Genomic DNA, 25,179 nt, shown 5'->3' with positions numbered 1-25,179 from the left:
AATATCTTTAAGGATCATCAGGATCACCACCATTGGTGTAATCTATAGCTTCTGCTCACATTGTGTTGATCTGGGTTTACAATCGGACATATGCAATCTCAGTTCATTTGAAATATAATCAAATACCAACAAAACATAGTCCCAAAACCCTCACTATCTAAAACCTCACTATTTTAGAAATGTGCAATAAAAAAAATATATATACCATAAATGCTTATAATAATAATATCAGATATTGGTTTTGCTCTTACAGTTTTTTGTTTTGTTTTGTTTTTTAAAGATGCTGTTACATTTATAATGCACAGTGACCTTAGACCTCATATTATATTACAGGTCTGAGGGGATTTTGAACATTTTATGTCATTATCCATTTTTGCCATTTTGTTTTCAAAAGGGAGCAAACAGCAGTGGATTTTATCTAATATTTTGTTAACTTTTTGACCAAAAGGTCTAACAATTAACCACTCAGGTGTTGATAGTAAAAATTAAAGGTGCAATATTTTCTGTTTGTATTACTTTTGTTATATTATGTGGATCACATTGAAAGGGTATATAAATATATGCTTGCTGATTGCTTCCCTCCACATCTTTTTCTATTTACTGCTACTTTATTGTACAGCCGTGGCAAAAAGTATTGGTAGTGATTTTGTATTTCGAAAAGTTTCCTGCTTCAGTATTTGTAGATTATTTTTTCACGTTTCTATGTAATACTGGAAAAAAAGAAAAGCATTTCATAAGTTTTAAAGGCTTTTAGCAAAAACATTCAATATAAGAGTCAATATTTCCCGTGTTGAGCCGCCGCCTTTAAAACCTCTTCAATTTACTCTGGCATGCTGGATATCAGCTTCTGAACCCAATCATGATGATGGCCATCCATTCTGGCCTTTATTGCTTGGTTTTGGTGAAATGAATCTTTTTGCATATATTTAAAATGCATCTGATCACTCTGCACAATAATCTAGAAACAATGAATCAACACAACTGAAGCAGAAACAAATGAAACACACAGTTTATTTCACTGCCAATACTTCTGGCCACGGCTGTAGTTCACAATTAAGCAGTCCAGTGGGGTAATCTCTTGTTTGAGCCCTTTGTCTTGGACAGAATGACATTTACCTCATTTCATTCAAGGATTATGATAAAAATCCTAAAAATATACCTTTCTCGTTTAAGGTTATTATTATTGCAGTATTAATGAATCTAAATAGATTAGTAAATAAATAAAAATTACATTTGTTTTGGTCCCAGTGCCTCGGTTACACCAGAAATATGATTAGTGGCCATGTACTGGAACATTTGAACTAAAAACCATATATTCTTGAGATGTACTATTTTCATTTGGTTACGGTACTTATTCTTGTATTTTATGAAGACATATAGTAACATATTGTAAAGTAATGTTAGAATGTGAGAAAAAGTCATGTTAAACATCAGTAGACTATTAATTATCCTTTTATTATCTTGTTTTAAATAGTTAGTCCACAAATTTGAAAGCCTACATATTAATCATTCACAGTAATGTGAATATACACTCACCGGCCACTTTATTAGGTACCCCATGCTAGTAACGGGTTGGACCCCCTTTTGCCTTCAGAACTGCCTCAATTCTTCGTGGCATAGATTCAACAAGGTGCTGGAAGCATTCCTCAGGGAGTATGGTCCATATTGACATGATGGCATCACACAGTTGCCGCAGATTTGTCGGCTGCACATCCATGATGCGAATCTCCCGTTCCACCACATCCCAAAGATGCTCTATTGGGTTGAGATCTGGTAACTGTGGAGGCCATTTTAGTACAGTGAACTCATTGTCATGTTCAAGAAACCAATTTGAAATGATTAGAGCTTTGTGACATGGTGGAAGTAGCCATCAGAGGATGGGTACATGGTGGCCATAAAGGGATGGACATGGTCAGAAACAATGCTCAGGTAGGCCGTGGCATTTAAACGATGCCCAATTGGCACTAAGGGGCCTAAAGTGTGCCAGGAAAACATCCCCCACACCATTACACCACCACCACCAGCCTGCACAGTGGTAACAAGGCATGATGGTTCCATGTTCTCATTCTGTTTACGCCAAATTCTGACTCTAACATCTGAATGTCTCAACAGAAATCGAGACTCATCAGACCAGGCAACATTTTTCCAGTCTTCAACTGTTCAATTTTGGTGAGCTCTTGCAAATTGTAGCCTCTTTTTCCTATTTGTAGTGGAGATGAGTGGTACCCGGTGGAGTCTTCTGCTGTTGTAGCCCATCCGCCTCAAGGTTGTACGTGTTGTGGCTTCACAAATGCTTTGCTGCATACCTCGGTTGTAACGAGTGGTTATTTCAGTCACTGTTGCCCTTCTATCAGCTCGAACCAGTCTGGCCATTCTCCTCTGACCTCTGGCATCAACAAGGCATTTCCGCCCACAGAACTGCCGCTCACTGGATGTTTTTTCTTTTTCGGACCATTCTCTGTAAACCCTAGAGATGGTTGTGCGTGAAAATCCCAGTAGATTAGCAGTTTCTGAAATACTCAGACCAGCCCTTCTGGCACCAACAATCATGCCACGTTCAAAGTCACTCAAATCACCTTTCTTCCCCATACTGATGCTCGGTTTGAACTGCAGGAGATTGTCTTGACCATGTCTACATGCCTAAATGCACTGAGTTGCCGCCATGTGATTGGCTGCTTAGAAATTAAGTGTTAACGAGCAGTTGGACAGGTGTACCTAATAAAGTGGCCGGTGAGTGTATAGTGTATAATAAATATAATTATAGTGTAGGCCTACTAACCTTGTGTTGTGTAGAAAGAAAGAAAGAAAGAAAGAAAGAAAGAAAGAAAGAAAGAAAGAAAGAAAGAAAGAAAGAAAGAAAGAAAGAAAGAAAGAACTTGTCTCATACTGTAAGGGCACACCATAAAATTGCAGAAAAACAAACAAACATGAGATCACTTTGGTATTAAATTACAGACTACTTGCATTGATAATCTAAAGTTCATTGACTAGAATAGTGGGTGGAGTGAGTCCACCTATCTCCACTTCTCACAGCCAGCACTCCACAAGGCGCTTTAAACTTTGGTGAAAGTCCCGTGCCCTTTTGGAGTTCCCCCACCCCTTTAGTTCAAGAGTTGAAAACCATTTGTAAAACATTTTTATTTGCAATAAATATCGTAAAGCTCATTGTCTATAAGCTTATTTTATTGATTCGTATGCAAATCCGTTTAATTTTTGTGAAAGGTATAACATTTATTTGTGCATCTGATTTTAGATATTTGTGAATAAACCTTCTATTTGTGAATATGTGCAATGCTAACGTTACGTGTAAAAAGAATAACCCCATATGCTAATCTCGTTTTTTTTCCCACGTAGAATAAAATAGCCTGCCAACTAAACTATCTAAGGTCTATTTGCATGTTGCATGTGATGTTCTCAAAAAGTACTTACTTTAATATTTAGTAGGCTACATGCAATAGCTATATTATTTAATACATTTGTTAAAAAAAGAAAAAGAATAGGTGACGAGTCACCTGAAACTAACCCACAAGCCCAACCCACACACAACGTGACAAACACCAGTTCCTTTCCATCATCCGCCTTCAAGAAAACCATGAGCAGACTGGGACTCTTACATACTGAAGCACACACGCATGGAGCGTTGTCACTATTGATACACACGCCATGACATGAGTCGGGGACAAGAGCTGTAAAACAAATACATAAGATGGAAGTGGAGGAAGACTTCTACTCGTATGAGTTCAGCAACGATGCCGACCTGCCGGTGTATAAGGACAGCGAGGAGCTGTTCGCGGCTCTTCGGCAGAAGGAGGATGAAGTTCTTCTGGCTGCTCAGGTGGGCAAAGCTCTGCTCATAGAGAACAGACAACTGAAAGAAGACAGAGACACACTCCAGGACAAGTACATGCAGCAGCTGGAGGTGAGACTCGAGACAAGTTTCCATCTCTCTGCAGCGGAATAACAGAGAGTCGTCATAATTTCCGTCTTTTTGTTTGTCAGTCAAGTCACCTTTATTTATATTGCTTTTCACCATGCAGATTGTTTCAAAGCAGCTTTACATTGATAACAGGACAATAATGCAACAAAGTGTGTTTCTGATAGACTCTCTGAGTCTGGAGAAAACAGTGATGTCCTCGTCCAGCTTTGTCTTTTTTTTTGGCGACAATAATCTTCTAAAGGTTTCTGTTTTATATAAAACATATATTCACGTGTCTACTTTCATGTCTCTAGGTCTACTGTACATAGTACAGTATGTCTATAATACTGTATGCTGTTGTCCCTAAATGTTTTTGGACACGTTAAAAACATTTAAAAGCAAGTGTAATCTGATGGTGTTAGAGCTTTCCTCAGAACCAGCCTTAAGCAACTGTGGTGTCATGATCATTTTTAGGGACTGTATGAAGTCAGTTTCCCTCAGGTTCACACAGGTCTTCTTTTCAGCTCTGATATTGTTTTATCACTTCAGACACTTCAGACTCTCTATCTTTCTTTGAACAGTTTTCTGTTCTGTTTTCTTTTAACAGTGTAGCTATTTACTTTAAGGCAAATGACACTTGCTTTGATAGTTTGTTATCTAATACAATCAGACATTTTTTTAGTTTTCAAAAACTTTTGCAGGCCAGTTTATGAAAATATAAAGACGTTTTTAGGCAGATATTCAAAATTTCATGCAACAGTAAATCTAACGGTAACACTTTACAATAAGGTTTCATTAACTACTTTAGTTAACATGAACTAAGAATGAACAATACTTCTACAGCATTTATTAATCATAGTTAATGTTAATCTCAACATATACTAATTCATTATTAAAATCAAATGTATTTGTTAACATTAGTTAATTTCAATTTCAATTTCAATTTATTTATAAAGCACACATAAACACAACTTCCGTTGACCAAGGTGCTGTACACAAAAAATAGTAAATTAAAATAAAAACAACCACAGGGCAATTGCTTCAACCTTTAGTTTGCATACGACAGGTCAAATAAAAATGTCTTTAATCTCACTTTAAAGATAAGCAGGGTTGGTGCAGCTCTGATTTCTGGAGAGAGGCTGTTCCAGAGTCTAGGAGCAGCACTAGAAAAAGCCCTGTCTCCTCTAGTCTTAAGTTTAGTTCTCGGAGCCACCAGAAGGCCTAGGTTCGCAGACCTAAGAGCTCTAGGTGGTTGATGGACAGTCAATAAGTCCGTGAGGTACGATGGAGCCATCCCGTTTAACGACTTATATACTAATAATAAAACTTTAAAAGTAATTCTATGTGCACCATGTGTTCTATGTGTAACCAGTGCAAAGACTTGAGGACAGGAGTTATGTGTTCTCGTTTCCGAGTTCCTGTCAGGACTCTTGCAGCGGCATTCTGGACTATTTGGAGGCGGTTGATGGATGACTCCCTGATCCCCATATAAATTGAGTTACAATAGTCCAGCCTGGTAGAGATGAAAGCATGTATAACTTTTTCTAGGTTCGAGACTGAGAGAATAGACTTAATTTTTGCCAGGGTTCGAAGCTGGTAAAAGCTTGATTTCACCACTTGATTGACCTGTCTATCCAGCTTTAAGCCACTGTCCAGTACCACTCCCAGGTTTTTAACAAAAGGCTTAACATATGGAGTCAGGATACCCAGATTTATGTTTGTTGTATCATGTACACTGGAAGGTGTAAACACTATAACCTCAGTCTTGCCCTCATTCAAACTTAAAATTTTTTGCAACATCCATGCTTTCACATCCTCAAGGCAATTGGCCATCTTTTCTAAAGTCATTCCACGGTTGAGAGGAAAATACATTTGAGTGTCATCTGCATAGCAGTGAAAGTTCAAATCATATTTTCTAAAGATAGTACTCAGCGGAAGCATGTATAAAGAGAACAATATTGGAGCTAGTGTGGAGCCTTGAGGAATTCCACATGTTAACTTTACTGGTGCAGATCGGTAGTTATTAATATTAACTGAAAAACTCCTGTTAGTAAGATAAGACTGGAACCACTGTAGGACTGGGCCTCTAATGCCCACTGTATGTTCTAACCGTGAAATCAGGACATTGTGGTCTATCGTATCAATACGCACGTGAACTAACATTCAACAATAATCAACAAACAGATGGATTTTTATTAACAAACATTAATAAAAACTGTAACAAATGTATTACTAATTGTTAGTTCCTGTTAGTTAATACATTAACAAATGTTATCAAATGAGACCTTACTGTAAAGTGTTACCAATGTAACAAGTTCTTCATATTTTTTATAATTTAGAAATAAGATCTGAAATAAGAAATGAGAACAGGTTCACATCAGATTTCATGTGTCTTGTCTCATTTAATGACGGCAAATCAGATTCAGTTAAAGTTGTATGACTTAGAAAATAAAATATGTAACCTTAAGGATTGTTCACCCTGAAATTCAAACTCGGTTATCTTTTATTCACCCTCGTGTCGTTCCAAACTCATATGACTTTTTCAGCTGTGGAAATCAAAACAAGATGTTTAAAAATATATAATTTGATCCCATTTGCTTTCATTGTATGGATAAAAAGCACTGGGATGTTTTTCAAAATATCTTTTGTGTTACACAAAGAAAGAAAGTCATAATGGTTTGAAATGACATGAGGGTAAAAGTGTGGAAGACTATCATTGTAAGTTTACTACTACTAAAAATAAAGATTACACAACAAATGCCCTGGGCATAGTTGTGTTTCGCTGTAGAATCCACTATTAATGTAAAGTTAGGCCGTGTTGTTTTAATAATGTTAGTGTGATATCTCAGATTAAAATGCAGTGCAGCTGTAGTGATTGGACCTCGGGCTGCTGTGTCCTCAGGAGCTCCAGCAGGGCCGGTACGAGCTGCGGGGCAAGCTGGATATCTGTCAGGCTCAGTGGGAGAGCCAGGTGTCCGAGCTGGAGCGAGATGTGCAGGAGCGTCAGGCGCAGGTGGACACACTGACCCAGGCTCTGAGCGAGGCTGACAGTGAGAAGACCAGACTGAAGCATGAGCACAGCGAGCAGAGCCAGAGACTCAGAGAACAGCTGCAGACGGTCAGTGACACCTACTGTACTCACAGCACACAGCTTTTACCCTTCTTTTCAAGCTTCACGTTTACCAGTGCGGTTCGTGATCTGAACAAACACCAACCCCGAGTATTAATCCTTGGTGTATCATTGGAACTACTGGCATGAAATGACACATCAAGTAGTGCAGCGTTTCAAAATCATTGTAACCTTCTCTCTCATATATGTAGTGATCACAGTGACAAGCCAGTGTTCATGATAATGATCATTAAAGGCTGGTGCATTTGTTGCTTTGCCAGTGGAAAGAGAGAATGTGCTCTTTTTTATTTATTACACACGTAATATACGCACACATATGTAGGGGGCATAAAAAAAGACGATAACGATTAGAAGGCCAATAGTGCAACAGATACCGTCTCTCGCTCACAAAAGATGACGTCACACTGTTCCTTGCACAGTGTAGCAGATATGACATGGTAAAATGAGTCATTCGCACATTTTAACTGCTAAGTCTGCAATATTTGCTTTAAGTTAATCTATGGGTAACACTTACAATAAGGTTTTAGTGGTTAACTACACAAATAAACATGAACGAACAATGAACAGCATTTGTTAATCTTAGTTCATGTATGTTAGTATCTTAGTTAATCTTAGTATCTGATAACATTAATGCTCTGTGAATTGTATTTTGTATTAACTAACATTAACAAAGATTAATAAATGCTGTAAAAATATATTTCTCATTGTTAGTTCATGTTAAATAAAGCATTTACTAATGTTAACAAATGGGAGATTACTGTAAAGTGTTACCAATCTATAAAAAACAACAAGAAAGTGGTCTCATCTCGTGTCTCGAGTAAAGAGAGCATGATCGCAGCATTTCTCTCTGTGATTGGGGAAGTGCTGTTTTGTTGCATTCCTGTTTGCTTTCATCATCCTTTCCATATGAGCTAAAGCACAGCAACATCTGACTCATATTCCAAAGATAATAGTATGAAACTCATAATAACACATTTCAGCCCAAAATCAAAAGAGAAAAACAAGAAAACATATTTTGTATAAAGAAAATGAAACATATTTTAGGACAATTAATATTTTTTCCACACTATTATGTTATTTTTTAAATAATAATTTAGTTCATAATGGTTGTTCTCATTACCATAATGCAGTAATGTTTTACATTATTACAGTAAAATAAAGATTTTTTGGACTTGTCTCCTAGTCAAAACAAGGAAGAACTTGTCTAAAAACAACAACAACTCAAACCAATTTACCGTGCGTATAGATATTATCTAAATTCAGATCCAACTGCTCCCGTTGACTCATTCACACACGTTGCTCTCACATCGGGCTGATAATCTAATCTCACAGTTTGTTATGCTCAAGGTCAAGGTTTGCAAAATTTTTTTTTTTTTTTTTTTTTTTACATGTTTGTGCTCTTGCCAGGATTCCCAGTTCAAACTCATGAGCTCATTAAAAAAGCTGTTTAATCACAGTTTTGCATTACAGACATGCCAAAACACCAGGGCTGTCTTCTGTTCTGTGTGTAGTCATGTGTTGTTGTCAATTTGGACTGGAGTAATGGCTAACTCATACTGTTCCACTGGGTGGTCACTGGTCCCACACCCACTCATTCTCCACATGACAGTCGACTGAGGTAGACGTCTTTGACGGGTTTTTTCCAAGAAGTCAAGGTTCAGGAAACACTGATGTTTACTGTATGCATCCTGTCCTGCTCTGAAAGAAGAGGAAGTGTCTCTCACTCATTCCACTGCGGCTCCCGCCGTCTATAAGCTCTTTTTTTAACTGCTCTCGAACAGTGTCTAGAGTGGATTTATAGATAAGCGACTTTTATGGTTCGGTTTGAGATATGCTTTTGTCAGTTATGGTAAACAGACCTTGACTGGTGAGTATTTAAGCTATACTTTTTTGAGACAAAAGTAAACTTGTGTGTCTGTCTGTGTGGACCAGTGTCCAGTATAATAGACAGTACAATATGAACGTAATATGCTTAATGAACATGTCTTCATAAAAATGCAGAAAGTTTTTTGTGTGAGGGTTTAGATTAGGTTGGGTTTAATGTGTGTAAGTATTCCTTCTGGTGTTACTGTCTTTTACATACTCTTTGTGCCTGACTGTCCGTACAGTACAGAGGCGTACAGAAGCACTGAGAGAGTCTATCAGGAGAATACTGGGTAATTTTAGGAAACCGGCCTCCCCCGATTGTTTACAGAGAAAGCTCAAAACAAGCATTAGTTTTTCCAGGAAAGCTGAGCCTTCCTGTTCGAGAGAGTAAACCTCTCAGGATGCTTCAAACACGCATCATTCAGGAGTATCAGTTTGATTGTGTTGTTGTTTCTTATATGGGACAATAAACGAGGGTATTTAACATAACCCCGTTTCCTCTGCACACTTTGAATTCACCTTTAAATAGGTGTACTGGAAGTGGAGAGTTGTTGAGGTCACATGACTCTGATTCAGCACATCAGTCAGTTTAATTGCATGATTTGTAAATGATTCACACTTGTGCTGTTCTCCAGTCAGCTGACCATGGTGGACCAGTCTTACGTAATGCCACACCTACCCTCAGCAAACTGCAGGATTTGAGCTATGCTTCAAGTTTAACAGCAGTAGTGATGCATCCCACCATACAAACACCATCAATGGAATTCAATTGGTTATATGCAATGTTCCGACTTTAGAAAATAAATAAGTCTTGAGTAGGGAGCCTCCAAATTCATGCACCGAATTTAACAATGTACACAAAATTGCTATCAGAGTTGTGCGCAACATTAAGTTGTTCCCTGATTTTTCTTGTTGGTTTTTCTTCAGATGTTTTTCTTTGAGCAATTTCACTCTTTTGATCGCATTTGTAAAAAAAAAAAAAATTATATATTTTTTTTTAGCTCTTTAGTGCTGATAGTGTCGACTGCTAGTAGTCCCTTGAGAAAAGCCTGTGATACAATCTGATTAAGAATAAATTGAGATGTATTGGTCTGGGGACGCCACAGGAGGTAGACCCGCCATGACTGCGGTCTGGCTCGGGGCATCAGCTGGCAGGACCGTTACTGAATGCTTACAGGAGCTGGACTTGTGCTGGTTAACATAACGGTACGTTAGCTTTATCTTCAGTCCTGAATAGCCTTTCCCTCAAGGGACCACTAACCTTGTGCCGGTTGGTAGTTGAGTCTCATTGAACCAGGACCTCTTGCCACCCCTCCATATGCTGTTGGGCGTGGGGTCATTCCCCGCCCCCGTCCCATACACACTCACAGTGGCTCTCTGGGATGATGATGATGCCACCGCCAAGACTACGATGCCAAGCTGCATCTGTCATGTGTCTCTTTGATCGGGTCCTGAGCGTGTGTGATGGACGCTGAGGGCTGTCCAGTTATCTGCTGATCAGGCTGGTCTCCACAGGCCTCCCAACGCCCGGTGCAGGCTTTTGTTCAGCTCTCATCAAGCGAACGTAACTCCTTTTCATTGTGAAAATGGGACACATTCCTTAGTGGAAAAACACGTCTCTTTGTTACTGTTGCGTTCTCTTCTTAATTGCGACTCTCCCGAATATGAACCCGTTTGATTTGTGAACACACTGCATGGATTTGAGAGTTTTGTGGTTGATAAGTGAGCGGTGTTGTGTATGTTTAGGGTATGGAAGTGGAGCGAACCATGACCAGCGAGCTTCAAAGGCTAAAACAGGAAATGAGAGAAAGGGGGCATGCCAGACCCCAGGATGAAGAAATCATCAATGCTCTTAGAGAACAGGTGAGGAACGCTTTCACACTTGCACACTCAGATACCTGTATGGCATTATATATGATACAAATATACTCCAAAAATAGTCCAGCACTGATTCTGCAGTTTTTAACGCATGCTTGTTTATTAAATATTATATAACAGTTCATTCCGGACCTCAGATTTGCTTGTCTGTGAGACGTTTAAAGAGTGCTTTCACTGTTTGTCTCTGTGGCTTTCTAGACTAGACCATGTGTGCAATTCTTTGGAGGGGATTCATTCAAGGATTATAATAACATGCAAACTTTTTTGAAAGTTGTGATACATGTTTATGTGTGTGTGTATGTTCAGGTAGCGCGGCTCACGCAACGGGAGCAAACACTTGAACAGCGCTTGAAGATGACTTGTCACGAGAATGAGGAACTTAAAGACAGTGTGTCCTCACTCCACAAACGCCTGGATTTACAGGAACAACAGAGTCACACACACATACAACAGGTTCGGTCACTCACACAACACACACTCACAGACAGATGCTCAATCAAGCAGAATGCTTAATGGTAAATAATAAGGCGGGAAACCGTTGCCTGTAGATTACGTGGAACAGGAATCTGGTGGTTTAGGACTTCTGTCTTTAAATTTCAGTGCAGTTTTTAATAGATAAGTGTTTTTACATGATCCAGAGATGACACACATTCTCAAATGCTGATGTTCTGCCATTGTGTTAGTACAAGATGTCTGTGTGTGCACCAGAGGGAGAAATCAACCAGGGCTCAGGGCAAAAATCACACCAAAAGTGGCAAAATGTTGTTTTGTTTTATACAGTTAGGAAAAAAAATATGCCCTTGTAAATGTAAAAAAAAGAAGCAAATTTCTGGGTCAAATGTTCTTCTGGCTCTTTCTAGAAGATAGCGTGCACACATTTGTACATAGCCTACATGAGTACTAATACATGTTTCCCTGTGTCTCAGCTGGCAGAGGCCTGGCGAGACGTGGACGGGGCTCGTTCCTGGGCACATGAGCTGCAGTCTCGGCTAGAGGAGCTGCAGGAGGAAGTGGCCCTCCAGGAGAAAAGCCACAATGACACTTCTTTACTGTCGGAGCTGGAGAACAATCTGGACACCGCAGACTGGAGCCTGGACAAAGAACAGGTGATGCCCTGAACTGTTCTCACTGTAACCTGATAATGCCACATTGTACCACAATCTACTTTCAAATAAATGTGTTACAGGAAATTTTTCGTGGGCCTGGTTAAAATTAAAACACGTTCAAGGGACAGTGTAACAGGTCACCATTTCTATGGTCATCTTTTGACCACATTTAATGAGATTTTAATTAGTCCAACAGGATAACAACTATTCCATGTAGTAGTATAGTATATAATATACAGTATAGTACCATAGTCTGCCTCTAAAGCCGCTCACACACCAGAAAAGAAGCGGTTCTGCACATTCAGATGTGGTCTGGGATGGATTCTGACCACCATTAATAAAAAATAATTCTACTAATTTATTACATGGGTTGGGTGGTAGGGTAACCAGGGTTTTTCCCGAGACAGTCCCATATTTCAGTTCTATTTTTAGGTCACATTTACACATAGTATTTAGAGAAACAAATATTTCCCCCCCTCCGTTTTCAATAATGACATCGTGCACACAACATCGTTTTCAAAAAAGTTGTCATTTACATCAACCCGCATAAATACCCCGTCGAGCGCCATCATAACTCTGCCATACTGGGCGCTCACATGACGTTAAGCATTTTCTGGCGCATAATGTGACGTTTGAGAACCTTAAACCCAGTTTCTCCCAGTTGACACGGCAACACATAACCGGCATTATCAGAAATCTCCACTTTGGCCGGAGTTTTTAGAAATAATAGTTCTCTGTGATAAAAACAGGGTTTTCGTGTAAATGAGAGGCCAAACCGCAGGGAAATATCTGCGTCTTCCCTTCGTGTAAACGAGGCATTAGTGTCCCGACTTATTATGAAAAAATCGTGTTCCGTATTTGTTCTTTCCTAAATTTTCTGTGCTAGGTGATCATAAAAGCGAGTAGTAGTCTTCTGTCATGGGAGAATAGCCTAATCACAGGTCTCCAGTCTCATCTATCTACCCCTGCCCAGCAGGTCTCTCGGGAGGTGCACGTCATCCTGGAGTTGCTTCAGCCCGTGGCCTACAGAACAGAGGCCGAGCAGAACTCGGATGACAGCCTGCAGGGCATGCTGGGACAATTGAAACATGCAGCACAATGGATAGCACAGAGCGAGACACTACAGGTAAAGTTGTTTTGGAGCACACAGTGACACAAGCGTAACAGAAGCTGACATATGACGTGCTGCATATAACATATCTTCCCTGGAGTATTTTGACATCTCATACAGTCTCACATTTCAACAACAATAGTTCACATTCACAAGCACACAGAAGTGGCCAAAAGTGATGTCCGGAGGTGATATTTGTTTTTAACGACCTTAGAAGTTCGAGGTGAAAAAGACGTACTATTAAATGTAATTTAAATGTACTCGAGTATGTTTTTAGTACAAATACAAATATACTTTAATGCATTTTTAATACATTTAACAGTACGTCTTTTGCCATCAAAATATTATATTTGTTTTAAATATTTTAAATACGAGGAAAGAACAAAAAGCTAAACTTGGTTAAAAGGTATTTAAGTAAGCAATAAGGTACGAGAGGCTGTGCTGTATCGTGAATAAGTCACAGGTGAATGGCCTTGTTAGGTTTGACGCCAAGCGGAGTCAGCCGTGACTTATTCACGATCACGATACAGCACTAACCTCTCATACCTTATTGCTTTTATAAAACGGTTACCACACAATACAAATATTAAAGCCGAAAAATATGTATCTAAGCAACTTTCATGAAGTAAAATCACTAAAAGCCTTCCTTCCGCTGGAAAAAATAGTCCCTGACCGTAAACAGCAACAGAAGTTACATGCATGATTTTGCCATTAGATGGAGGCAAAAACTGTCTTTATGAGTGAGTCAGTCAATAGTGAAGACTTTTACATTCAAAGGACTCAAACTTGTGAACACGGAAAAGCAAGACGCAACTGACAAATGACTAACGTAGACTAACCATGTTCCGTACACTTTTCGCCTATCACCGCACGTCAGCGACCACTCCTCCGTTTCTGAGAGCAAGACTAGCATGTTTGTGTGATCATTCTCCGGGGAATTCCCATTGATTGGTCCGCACTTTGATTGATGTCTTTTGGACCAATCGTTTTTGAGAAAAGTGGGGTAAACTACCTAAAATGGAAAATGAACTGATCAATTTTAATGTTAAAATATTCAATTCATGTAACAATTTATGTTATGTTAACAGGGGCGTAGGAGCCATTATACGTGGGGGGGACATGTCCCCCCCACATTTCAAAATCTAAGTTTTGTCCCCCCCACTATTTCCCAATGTAAGATTTTGTTTTGCACTGCCTGCCTATCTCTGCCGATTTCACAGTCTCCAAATGAATCCATTCGGCAACTTTTAAATACATAATTCGGCCGTATTCTTCAGCTGCTAATCTCGTTGTCAGTCGACCATGATCGCGCACCGCTCGCGCATGCGCATCTAGGTGACACGGATAAATGTACGCAGCGATATATAATGAGTGTTCCTGGGAGATCCTAGTTGCGCGGGATGTGGAAGCGTGCAAAAGTTCTAGAAATGTACATAAAGTGCCCTGGCCTTGAATGACAAGGTAAGGAAAATAAGACTAAATCTAAATTAAATAACCAAGACTAGGTTGGCCATGTGATTTTTCTCAGGAGATGTTTTGAGCATTTTACTTCAGACACCGGATTATCAGCAAACTGCCAAGAGAACTGCTAGCTGGCTACTCAAAATAAACTAGCAATCTATTCAGGCAGCATATTTGTGTTTGATCTGTGTGAATTACAGAAATATAAGACTTGCTAGACCTACTTTTAGCTACCAAGGAACCTTTCCACTAGGATAGATTGATTTAATTTTTCAATCTATCCTTGGGGGGTAAGCTAGGTGGTTAATGGAAATTAAATCAACCATTTATTTGAGTTTTTAATTTTAGTTAATCAGTACATGACTGATTAACAGTAATGTAAATGCTAAATGTCCTAATACCTGTTGATACTACAACAATGCAAAGTATATGCTCTTAACCTTGCAGTTTTTCACATATCATGTAAGACTCATTTTCTCAATTTCTTTGCACGAAACTCTCCAGAAAGTGCCATTTAATGGTTTATTTTTCAAAAAAAATTCCCGGGGGAGCATACCCCCGGACCCCCCTAGGGAGAGCCCACATAATAAATCCCAACTTAATCACTGCTTAGAACCAAACTAAGTAATACAGTCTGTTCCCATAAGTCTTTACAAATTAGCATTTAAGTGCCTTATATATACAAAAATATATATAAAAATTCGGGACATCCCCCAAGCAGCATTTATTGTCCCCCCCAGGTTCAAAATTGCTCCTACGCCCCTGTATGTTAATATTAACTTAATTGAATATAAACATCATCACTGCACTGCTGACAGACGTGCTGCCTGTTTTGCTGCCTGAGAGTGGCGCCAAACGGTCATTGGCCGCAATCGTTTAAAAATTCCCATTTCACAGCATTTAGTCAACCATAAATGAAATTGAAATGCACATTTTCGCTGCTCTAGTTGTCTCCCCATCCAAGCCGCTGTCTGAAGTATAGCTTGCCCACGGGCCATTTTCAAGCGAAGTGGGCGCACCTGGCAAACTTACTGAAATATCACTAAAACAAACAGCTGGAGTGTCTCTGTTTTGATCAGGGATGAAAGAGGGAGAAATGAAGACGACACAGATATGCATTTTGTGTATGACCTAGAAGTATTTATTCAGCGATCGGCGGTTAAAGTTAATCTGTATGGAACATCGTTGTTGTTCGGAACATGGTTAGTCTACGTTAGGGCACAAACCCCCCTTAACTGTTAAAAGGACAATATATCGCAGCGGACATTCAAACGGATTTTTTTATTATGACTATAGGACTGACCTGAAGGATGCTATGTCTACTCTGTAAATGCAGGTACACTCGCGTACTCGATCTCTCACAATACTCTACTATATAAGTTTCAATGAACAACATCAATGAGAATATAATACAGCCTATGTTTACGTTGCTAAGATGGTTGCTAGGGGTGTTGTGTAGTGATGCATAGAATCGTTGGGTGAAGCGGTCATCATAGCCGTGTTTTATCGTGAATAAAACAGCTATTGACCAATCAGAATCAAGGATTGGAACTAACCGTTACAATTTTTTAAATAATATTTGAATAAAGGGTTAAGATGTCAAATTTTCTAGGCCTGAAAATCACTTTTGGCCACTACTCTATATCTTCAAGTATAGCTTCATTCAGACCATATCAGTCATCTTCTATTTGTCCTCATGGCTTATAAAAAGTTTTGTCATTGGGTGAATCTTACGTAACCTGTCAAGAACCTTCCCGGATCATATTCCTTTCATATTAGGCTATAAGGGGGGAAAATAACAAATAATAATTTGCTTAAAGAAAGTGAAGCAGTTTGAACCCTGGTGTTTTTGGATCGGGATTTTCTTATAATACTAAAAATGTATTAGATTAATGATCTATTAATAATTAATTCAGCATCAGTATGAAGAGAATTACTAAAAATCGAACTCAAATATTTGACAGAAAATGAACTAGTTTATGAAAATAATGCAAAACACATGATGGTAATATAAAACATGCCACACATTTCTTTCTTTTCGTTTTTTCTTTTCTTTTTAATTATTTGGAGGTAAAATGTCACCTGGACCCGTTTTTGTGAGATTTGCCCATTGTGAATGGAGAGGGGATCAGAATATATATATATATACAGGGGTTAAAGTGGGCCGGAACGGTCCGACAGGTCCAACCTCAGATAAATAAATAAATAAATAGATTCATTAATCTCAACGAATCTCGCTGGTCCCGAGTTGTGCCGACCGACCGACCAACCTCCCTTCCTCCCCGCTGAACGCGAGCGATTACAAATGCGTGAAATGCACTCACGGTGGTTGAGCGCGGTAAAGTTAGTTTTAGGTTCGATATTTCGCCTGACATTTGTTTTCCCTAGCCACTGTTCTATAGGGTTTTACAAAGATATCAATAGCAGGATTAGTTTTAACATTATGTAACCATTGTATATCGACATGAAATATTCGTTCAAAATCACCTAATTGCATTAATGCTGCATATTTATACCTTTTTTTGGGCCTTCAAAAGTCTTAAATTGCACATTTGTAGGTCAGAGAAATAAAAATTTCCCTAAATACCTCACATTTTAATGCACATGTCTGTGGGTGGGGCTGTGGATGATAATTATACCAAAAAAGTATTGCTATACCACGATACTCAATATGTTGTCCCACGGTGAGCCATTTTTCCCTGTTGCACCTACACAAAATTTGAGGTTTCCCCACCTGCCAAATCCCACTTTCACCACTGTATATATATATATATATATATATATATATATATATACTATTTACTGTTAATTTGCATCAGTAATTGCTGAAGTGTGCAATGTTATTAATGGACTAAAGGTTTGGATATTAAACTAACTTTCCACTATGCTATTGATGCATTATATTGCTAGTTTATGTCAGTTGACATTGGTTGAGTGTTAGCATTGAAGTGGGAATCGTGTCAGAGTGTTTCGCTCAGGTTGGGGTGTGTTCAGTAAGGATCAGCGAAGCCACAAATGTAGCCAGAGGTGGAGACTGAGAGAGAGAGAAGGAGGGAGAGATGGAACAGAGGGCTGTTTATGTCTGTTACATGATACTGATGCTGAAGAGAGATACACCACCCTGCCACCAAGGCCTAACAAAGGCGACGCTTCACGAATTCTCCCAGGCTAACCCCCATGCAGTGCTTAACGCTCCTGTATCATTGGTGTCTGCAGGAGATGAGGAAGTCCATTGTGGGACCGGTGAGCGATCCTTGTGAGAATGTCATCCGGACACAGGAGCTACAGGATCAGGTAACATTTATCCGTGCATTCAAGCTTTCAGCCACAACCAATAACAGCCCAATACCACTGTCACTGACCTGGGGTCGGTTTCTTAAAAATGGCTCCATTCTTTGGAGGGCCTGGCAAAGCCTGAGGAATGTTTTTGTATTTTTTTATTTTTACAAAGATTCACTGCTTTTCCTGCAGGGATTCTCAGCTGAATTAAGACATTTAACAAATGCAGTCAATTGGTGAATGTGTTGAGAGTCTCCGATAGATATGCTTTTAGGAAGACTGTCCTCCCTCACTGACTCTTATTTGGGCCTTTCACACTTTAATTGGCTAAAGGTGAAATGTGTAATTTCTGGCAAAAATGATCAATTGCATAAGTAATAGTTGTCAAACACTTGCACCCCATCTGAATAACTTCACCTTTAAACTCACCATTTACATAATCCTGGCTTATCTTGTTCTGTGTTTTACACGGTTCATACTTTGCCCTAGGGTTAACGTCTGTCCTGGGTCAGCAGTGTTTAAGTTTTGGGTTAGCATTTTTTATTTGCATATTTACAGTGGAGAAAATAATTATTTGAACCCCTGATGATTTTGTAAGTTTGCCCACTTACAAAATATTTTTATGGTATATTTTAACGGACAGAGACAGAATATTAACCAAAAAATCCAGAAAAAACACATTATATAAGGGTTATAAATTGATTAGCATTTGGTCGAGTGAAATAAGTATTTGATCCCCAACCAACCAGCAAGAACTCTGCCTCCCACAGATTGGTTATGTGCCCACGTGGAACACAGATTAGCCCATTCACTTTAAGAAAGTACTCCTCATGTCACTAGTCCACAGAATCTGTATCTTCTATTCCAACCTCTCCACCACCATGAGCAAGACCAAAGAGCTGTCAAACATCAGGGACCAGATTGTAGACCTGCACAGGGCTGGAAAGGGCTACAAGACCATCAGCAAGAAGCTTGGTGAGAAGGAGGCAACTGTTGGTGTGTTTATTCGGAAATAAGAAATATAAAATAACCATCAATCGCGCTCGGCCTGGAGCTCCCTGCGAGATCTCGCCTCATGGGGTACGGATGATCATGAGAAAGGTGAGGGATCAGCCCAGAACTACACGGGAGGAGCTTGTTAATGATCTCAAGGCAGTTGCGATCACAGTCACCAAGGAAACCATTGGTAACACACTACGCCGCAATGGATAGAAATTCTGCAGAGCCCGCACATGTACAAGCACATCTGAAGTTTGCGAATGAACATCTAATGATTCAGAGAAGGCTTGGGAGAAAGTGCTGTGGTAAGATGAGACCAAAATCAAGCTCTTTGGCATCAACTCAACTCGTCGTGTTTGGAGGAAGAGAAATGCTGACTATGACCCCAAGAACACCATCGCTACAGTCGAGCACAGAGGTGGAAACATTACGCTTTGGGGCCGTTTCTCTGCTGAGCGTACAGGACAACTTCACTGTATTGAGGGGCCGATGGACGGGGCCATGTACCGTCAAATCCTGGACGAGAACCTCCTTCCTTCAGACAGAACACTGAAGATGGGTCGTGGATGGGTCTTACAGCATGACAATGACCCAAAACACCCTTACGGAACAAAAATATATGGGAATATACTGCAAAATATAATGCGATATAAAATACATAATACATTTTCATATATGGGAAACTAGTGCTTATATTTTTCAATATACTGCAATATATGCATTGTATGGCTATATATTAATGAATATAAAATATTTACAAATGAAAACAAAAATAGCATTACATGTAATATTCACAAAGTTTTATTCTTTATTGTGTACATATACTGCACATACATGTTCCCATATAAATGTGAATGTATGTTCACACACACATATATATATACACACACACACACACACACACACACACACATTCACGGAATGAGTTACAACAGATGTCTAGTTCCCAGCATGCTTTTCTTCTGACTGTTAAAGGAGAGCAAATGTTAAAACTAAGTGTTATTTAATGTGTTTTGCTCAATATTAATATTAATATAGGGGGATATCTTTTAGTGTTTAATGTTCTAATATTTGGGAATTTAAAAGGTTTTCTGGTATGTGTGAGTTGTTGGGGTCATTGTGCTGAAGAGGAGAGCCTGTGCTTCGCTTGACGATTGGCCTAAACACATTAAGACTATAATTACTATATTTAAAAGTAATGGCTGTATACTCCTCAGCACAGTGATGTTCTTTTGGTTAAATGCGTTAATACATGCAGGTGTGCTTGAGCTTTTGATAACTAGCTTGAAAATATGAAACATTTATAATGTCAATAATAAAAAAAAAATTATATTACATTATATATTTCTCGATATACAGTATGTGTGTATATGCTGCATGAGTAAATATATTACACATGCAGTACCATATCTGATCACATATACATCTATATATTATGAAGTGTATTACTGAATATAAAATCACATACATTATGATATATTAGTAAATATATTGTCAAAAGCGGCAATTCCTTATGTATTATTCACTATTTTGTAATACTTACAAAATCAGCCAGGGATCAAATAATTATTTTCCCCACTGTACAAGGTTATCAACATTGATTTGACATGTTTTTAACAGATGCTGAAAAAAACACAATGTGTGAAAGTTTCTGCGACTGAAAGCTCATCAATATTTCATGAGGCACACTCATAGTTTAAGAGCACTTGTCTGTTTCTAAACAACTCGCTGTCAAAACATGTTTTCCCATCTGTACACTACCAGGACAAATGTTTAAAATATTTCTTGTTGATCAGTGAGCTTAAGCTTAAAAGCTTGAAATTAGTTTTGCAAGCAAGCAGAGCAAATACAGAACGTGTATGTGTCCGTGTTCTCTGAGAGACATTAAGGTTGTTATTAGTTGCATTAGACAGACATTTGCAAAACATATTAACCATCATTTGTTGGCACCCTCTCCAGATCGAGCGCCTGATAGCAGAAAACACTAAGCTCAAGCTGCGACTCATGAACGAGGAGGTAGTTCAGCAGGCCATAAAGGACAGAGACCATGCCATCGCAAAGTAAATATTAAACGCTTACTTGGTACTATGGTTCCTTAAATGAGAAAGACATATACATAATATAATTATCATTTATTATAGAAAGGTGTCATTTTTAAGATTTTAAGTGTTGGTTTCCTCTCACGCAGGAAGACAGCGATGGAATCAGAGCTGCTGAGGACGAAGCATGATATGATGTGTTTAAACAACCAACTCCTGGAAGCCATTCAGCGTAAACTCGAGCTGTCGCAGGAACTGGAGGCCTGGCAGGTAGAAAACCGTAGTCTGATCACAACAGTGGACTTACAAAAGTCCTCACGTATGGATTTGCAGTTGTTAGGATAATGTTTGTGATGCTGTTCAGTGGTCGTGCTCTGTCTCCCCCTGCTGTTCACAGTGGAAGCATGCGGCTGTTTAATGTGCCATCATGGAACTGCGTTTGAGATGAAATTAATTGATATCAACTAGCACATAGACACAAATTAAAATAATTATGTGCAAAAGAATAAAAACGATTGACTTGTACCCCTCAGGACGATATCCAGATTATCATCAATCAGCAGCTGAGGAGCCAACAGCAGACAGAACAGCAGCAACTGCCCCAGAAGAGATCCACGGGGCGTCTTTCTTTCCTGCGTAAGTCCAGACGGCCCTCTTCTTCCCCCACGGTCGTGTCCGAGATCGGCCCAGAGCAGAACCTGTCCCACTGGAGAGACTGGCTCAGACTGAGCAAATGAACCTCACACACTTATGATCAATGCCAAAAACACATTCTAACCATGTTAGAAAACAATGAAAAAGAACAACAACATTTTCTTGGAGAAAAGTCCTGCTTTCACATGTGCAAAAACACGTGGTCACATGTGGAACACACACTTTGCACATGTGAAATCCATGTGATGGCATGCTCATGTGGTTTTTCAGAAAGTGTTGGGTGAATCTCACAAAAATGCATTTCTCCCCAAACTCAAAAAATAAAAAGAAGTAATATTTTGAATGAAGATAATGCATCTTTTTAGAACCACTGTTTTTTTTTTTTTTTTTTTTTTTTTTTCATTGACAAATTTGGACAATCAAGCACATTTTCCTTAGCCTGGGAAAACCCAGACAACTTCCGGGAAATTTAGATTTGCTCTGAAAGTTAGTCTGGCAAAGAGCTCATTCAAGCCCATTTCCAATCCGTCGAAATCGAGGCACCAATCAGAAATGTTGGGGTGGGCTTTACACGATGACGACAGCGCTGGGATTTTGAAGCAGATTTTGTAGCCTAGATGCAAAGATGGATGCCGCCGTCGAACATCACTCGTTCGAATCAGCTATCGCGTCTGTTTTATGCGATTTGAACGTTTCCTTTTTGTTAAAAACCGAGCAAAGAACAACACTCGGAGATGTTTCTCCGCCGCTCTGCATCTCCTTCATCGCTCTGATTGGTTTTAGGTCTATCCGCGACATCCGTTGGTGACGGCCCTCTGGAAATGATTTGTCTATGACGCTTTGCCAGACCATAACTAAGTTACAACTGAGAATGGTCTGGTTTTAACCAGGCTACATTTCCCTCTCAAAATTCTCATAAATGTAATGCATCCAAATGTTTTAGCTATTATTTCATTATTTTAATTCCCAGTTTTGACATACGTGGCCATGCTTTTACTCTCTCAGTAAAAATGAATGAAATATAAATATTTGTAATAATTTCTTTATTTAAGAAAAAATTAAACATAAATACTGTGGTATATACGATGGTATATGAACATTTTACGATTCCAAAATCCTGGTATTTTTGCATTACGGTAATAAGAATGAGATATTTTGTTGTGGTAGTGGAATGTGCCGTGGTTGTAATCTCATTGTTCCTGAAATTATTATTATTATTTTTTTTCAATCCTTATGCAAAATAGGATTTCCTTTTTCTTTCTATTGACTTTGGAGTGAAATGTGCTTTTAAAGGTTTTTGTGAGATTTAATTGTATATTATGAGTATTTATACTTACTTTACAGTCATTACTTTACATATGATTTTGTGGAAAACGTGTTTATTTAAATGGTACTATTAATTTACATGGTAATTTTCTGCTGCTGTCAAATCCTTAAATGTAAGTGATGAGAGAATCAATACAATGACATCATGCTGGTCATGATCTTGTTGATTTGAATGGCATTTCACATAATACTATTATGATATAATAACATTACACAGAAAGAAACATTTACCTGAACTGCAAGTATGTGGGCATGAAAGTATGTTTCAGTAGACTATAGTGAAATACTCAAAATGGTGCTTAAGATTTCAAAAACTGACATTGTTCAATGCAATAATGCTCTGTATCATATGAAGAATCTGTAGCGCTCAAACTTGTGCCATTGTAATGATTTAAAGCCTGTTCACACTTTTTTTTACAGTCTATGGTTCACACCAAGAACGATCACCATAAAGATAGTTCTTCTGCTAGAAGCGAGTTATCATTAATGCAGTTTTTAAAGCTAGTTTTGTATGTAATTTATATATTTTTCAATGTGACAGATTTATACAATTAAATGTTTTTATTATGAACAGTCTTCAGAATATTTATTGAGAAATGCATTTCCACACCAGGCATTTGTGTTTTCCGTTGTAAAGATCATTAGTTATTAACTTAGGGGCCCGTCACACGACACCGTTTTAACTGAAAACAGAAAATGAATGTCCACTAATACAACATCACATTGTCCAGGTACAAAAGCCCATTAACACAGTCATGTCATCACATTTCTTTAGGGAATGAGACAAGCATATCAGATAAATAAAAAAAAAAGATAAAAAATCACAACTAATTAGTCATTCAGTAAGACAGATTGCACTGCGCTCAAAGCAATGTGCACAACAGGACATCTTGTTTTCCCAGGTAAAGGAGGATATATATTGATTGAAAGGGTTTTAATCATGGCGGTCAAAAAAGGACGGGTAAAAAACTAGTGAGGATTGAGACAAACAGAAAGTATACTCCCATCTTCACAAATGTATTCTTACAGCCAAAGTAAAAGGAAGACCTCACCACCTCTTCAAATCCAGATGAATTATTATAAGGCAAGGAAACCATTCCCTTTTTTTTGTATTTATTTTCTATACTGAAAACTTCCAAACTAACCTGATAATAATACAATCTCATATGGCATCACTAATGTAAAGCAAAATGTCTTCTGCATATAGAAACAATACACCCTCTTGCTTGTAACAGTTTGACTGGTTTTATTGCTGTTTTCAATTGCAAAAAAAGGGGGTGAAGCAATGGGTATCCTTGATACATATCTGTCGAGTCTAAAATGAATTTCAAACTATATAGTGAGGAATAAAAAGTTTTGCAAATACTGTTTGTTTTAGGTTGCTTGTTTGTTTAGTCTTTTATCTTTTACAGGAATAAGAAGCACCTTTACTTTTCCGCTGGTGAACCAAAAGCTATTTGATTTGTATAAGAGATTAAGCTTCTCCAATGTGTACATTTTAAGATATTTGAAGGCCAAACAAAAGGGAATAATAGGTTTAAACCATGTCTGTGGGCATAAATGATTTGTAAAGCAGATAACAGATTCTTAAAGATGAGAATCTGGTTAAATGTTACATTAAATGATCGACACCAGAAATTCAGAAGAGTTGTCTAATTTCTTTCCTCCCAAAGTTTATTAAGAAGAGTTCAGTAAAATATGCTTTTATCATTTTGGATTTAAATTATAGAAATCTGTCTCAAACAGTGCATAAACATATGCAAAATAAGTTTTATATGAGCTATTTGTTTGAACATAAAAGCTCAAATAGTTTCAGTATCTTTCTTTCCTGAATTAACCATGTTTTTAACCAATTGAACTGTTCAGTCACAATCACTTGTGGCCTCCCCCTGGCTGAATGATGCAAGTTGCACTGAAGTCAGTCTGTTCGCAATGTTCCCAATGCTGATAGTAGTGCATTTACTGAATGTATGTGGATATTCTTTATTAATCATATGCCAAATATGCTGAAAACAGCTCTCTTATTGTCTCGTCACATTGACAAATATGAATTAGCTTGTCATGATTCACCTAAATGAGACATTTTCAATTAAAAGGTCCGAAAATAAGCAAAAGTATATTAGTTTGTAATGATGAATAGTGTTTGGAGTGTTTCCGGTATGGTTTGTATCAACCAAAAGAGGGACAAGAAAGGACAACCTGTGAACCGGCATCAGGCATCAGTGTATTCTTTACTGCTGTAATTGTTTCGAAGTCACCATAATGATGATCAGTGTTCCATTAGCTAGGGATCTTGGACCCTCTGTATTCATGTGAGAAAAAAAAAAAAAAAAACTTTTGTTAAAATTCTGTTAACTACAATTTGAAATTGTTTAGTCAAACTATTCTTAGCATGAATGTGAAGATTGTATTAA

The 25,179-nt window shown here is 38.4% G+C and overlaps 1 protein-coding gene across 1 annotated transcript; it reads left to right on the top strand.

Moving 5' to 3' along the window:
- The first annotated feature begins 3,631 nt into the window (after positions 1–3,631).
- Positions 3,632–21,820, top strand: si:ch211-235m3.5 (BICD family-like cargo adapter 1). The gene is made up of 10 exons (XM_056271010.1): positions 3,632–3,919; positions 6,819–7,034; positions 10,659–10,775; positions 11,097–11,243; positions 11,717–11,896; positions 12,873–13,022; positions 17,685–17,762; positions 20,706–20,806; positions 20,935–21,055; positions 21,319–21,820. Exons 1-10 carry the CDS (start codon positions 3,707–3,709, stop codon positions 21,520–21,522), a joined length of 1,527 nt encoding a protein of 508 aa, XP_056126985.1. The 5' UTR covers positions 3,632–3,706; the 3' UTR covers positions 21,523–21,820.
- Positions 21,821–25,179: the final 3,359 nt, after the last annotated feature.

This window comes from Rhinichthys klamathensis, unplaced genomic scaffold (assembly GCF_029890125.1).
Source record: "Rhinichthys klamathensis goyatoka isolate OS25496 unplaced genomic scaffold, OSU_Roscu_1.1 h1tg000014l_1, whole genome shotgun sequence".
NCBI classification, from domain to species: Eukaryota; Metazoa; Chordata; class Actinopteri; order Cypriniformes; family Leuciscidae; genus Rhinichthys; species Rhinichthys klamathensis.
The sequence above is the reverse complement of the archived record's forward strand: the minus strand, read 5'-3'. Positions and strand labels throughout refer to the sequence as shown.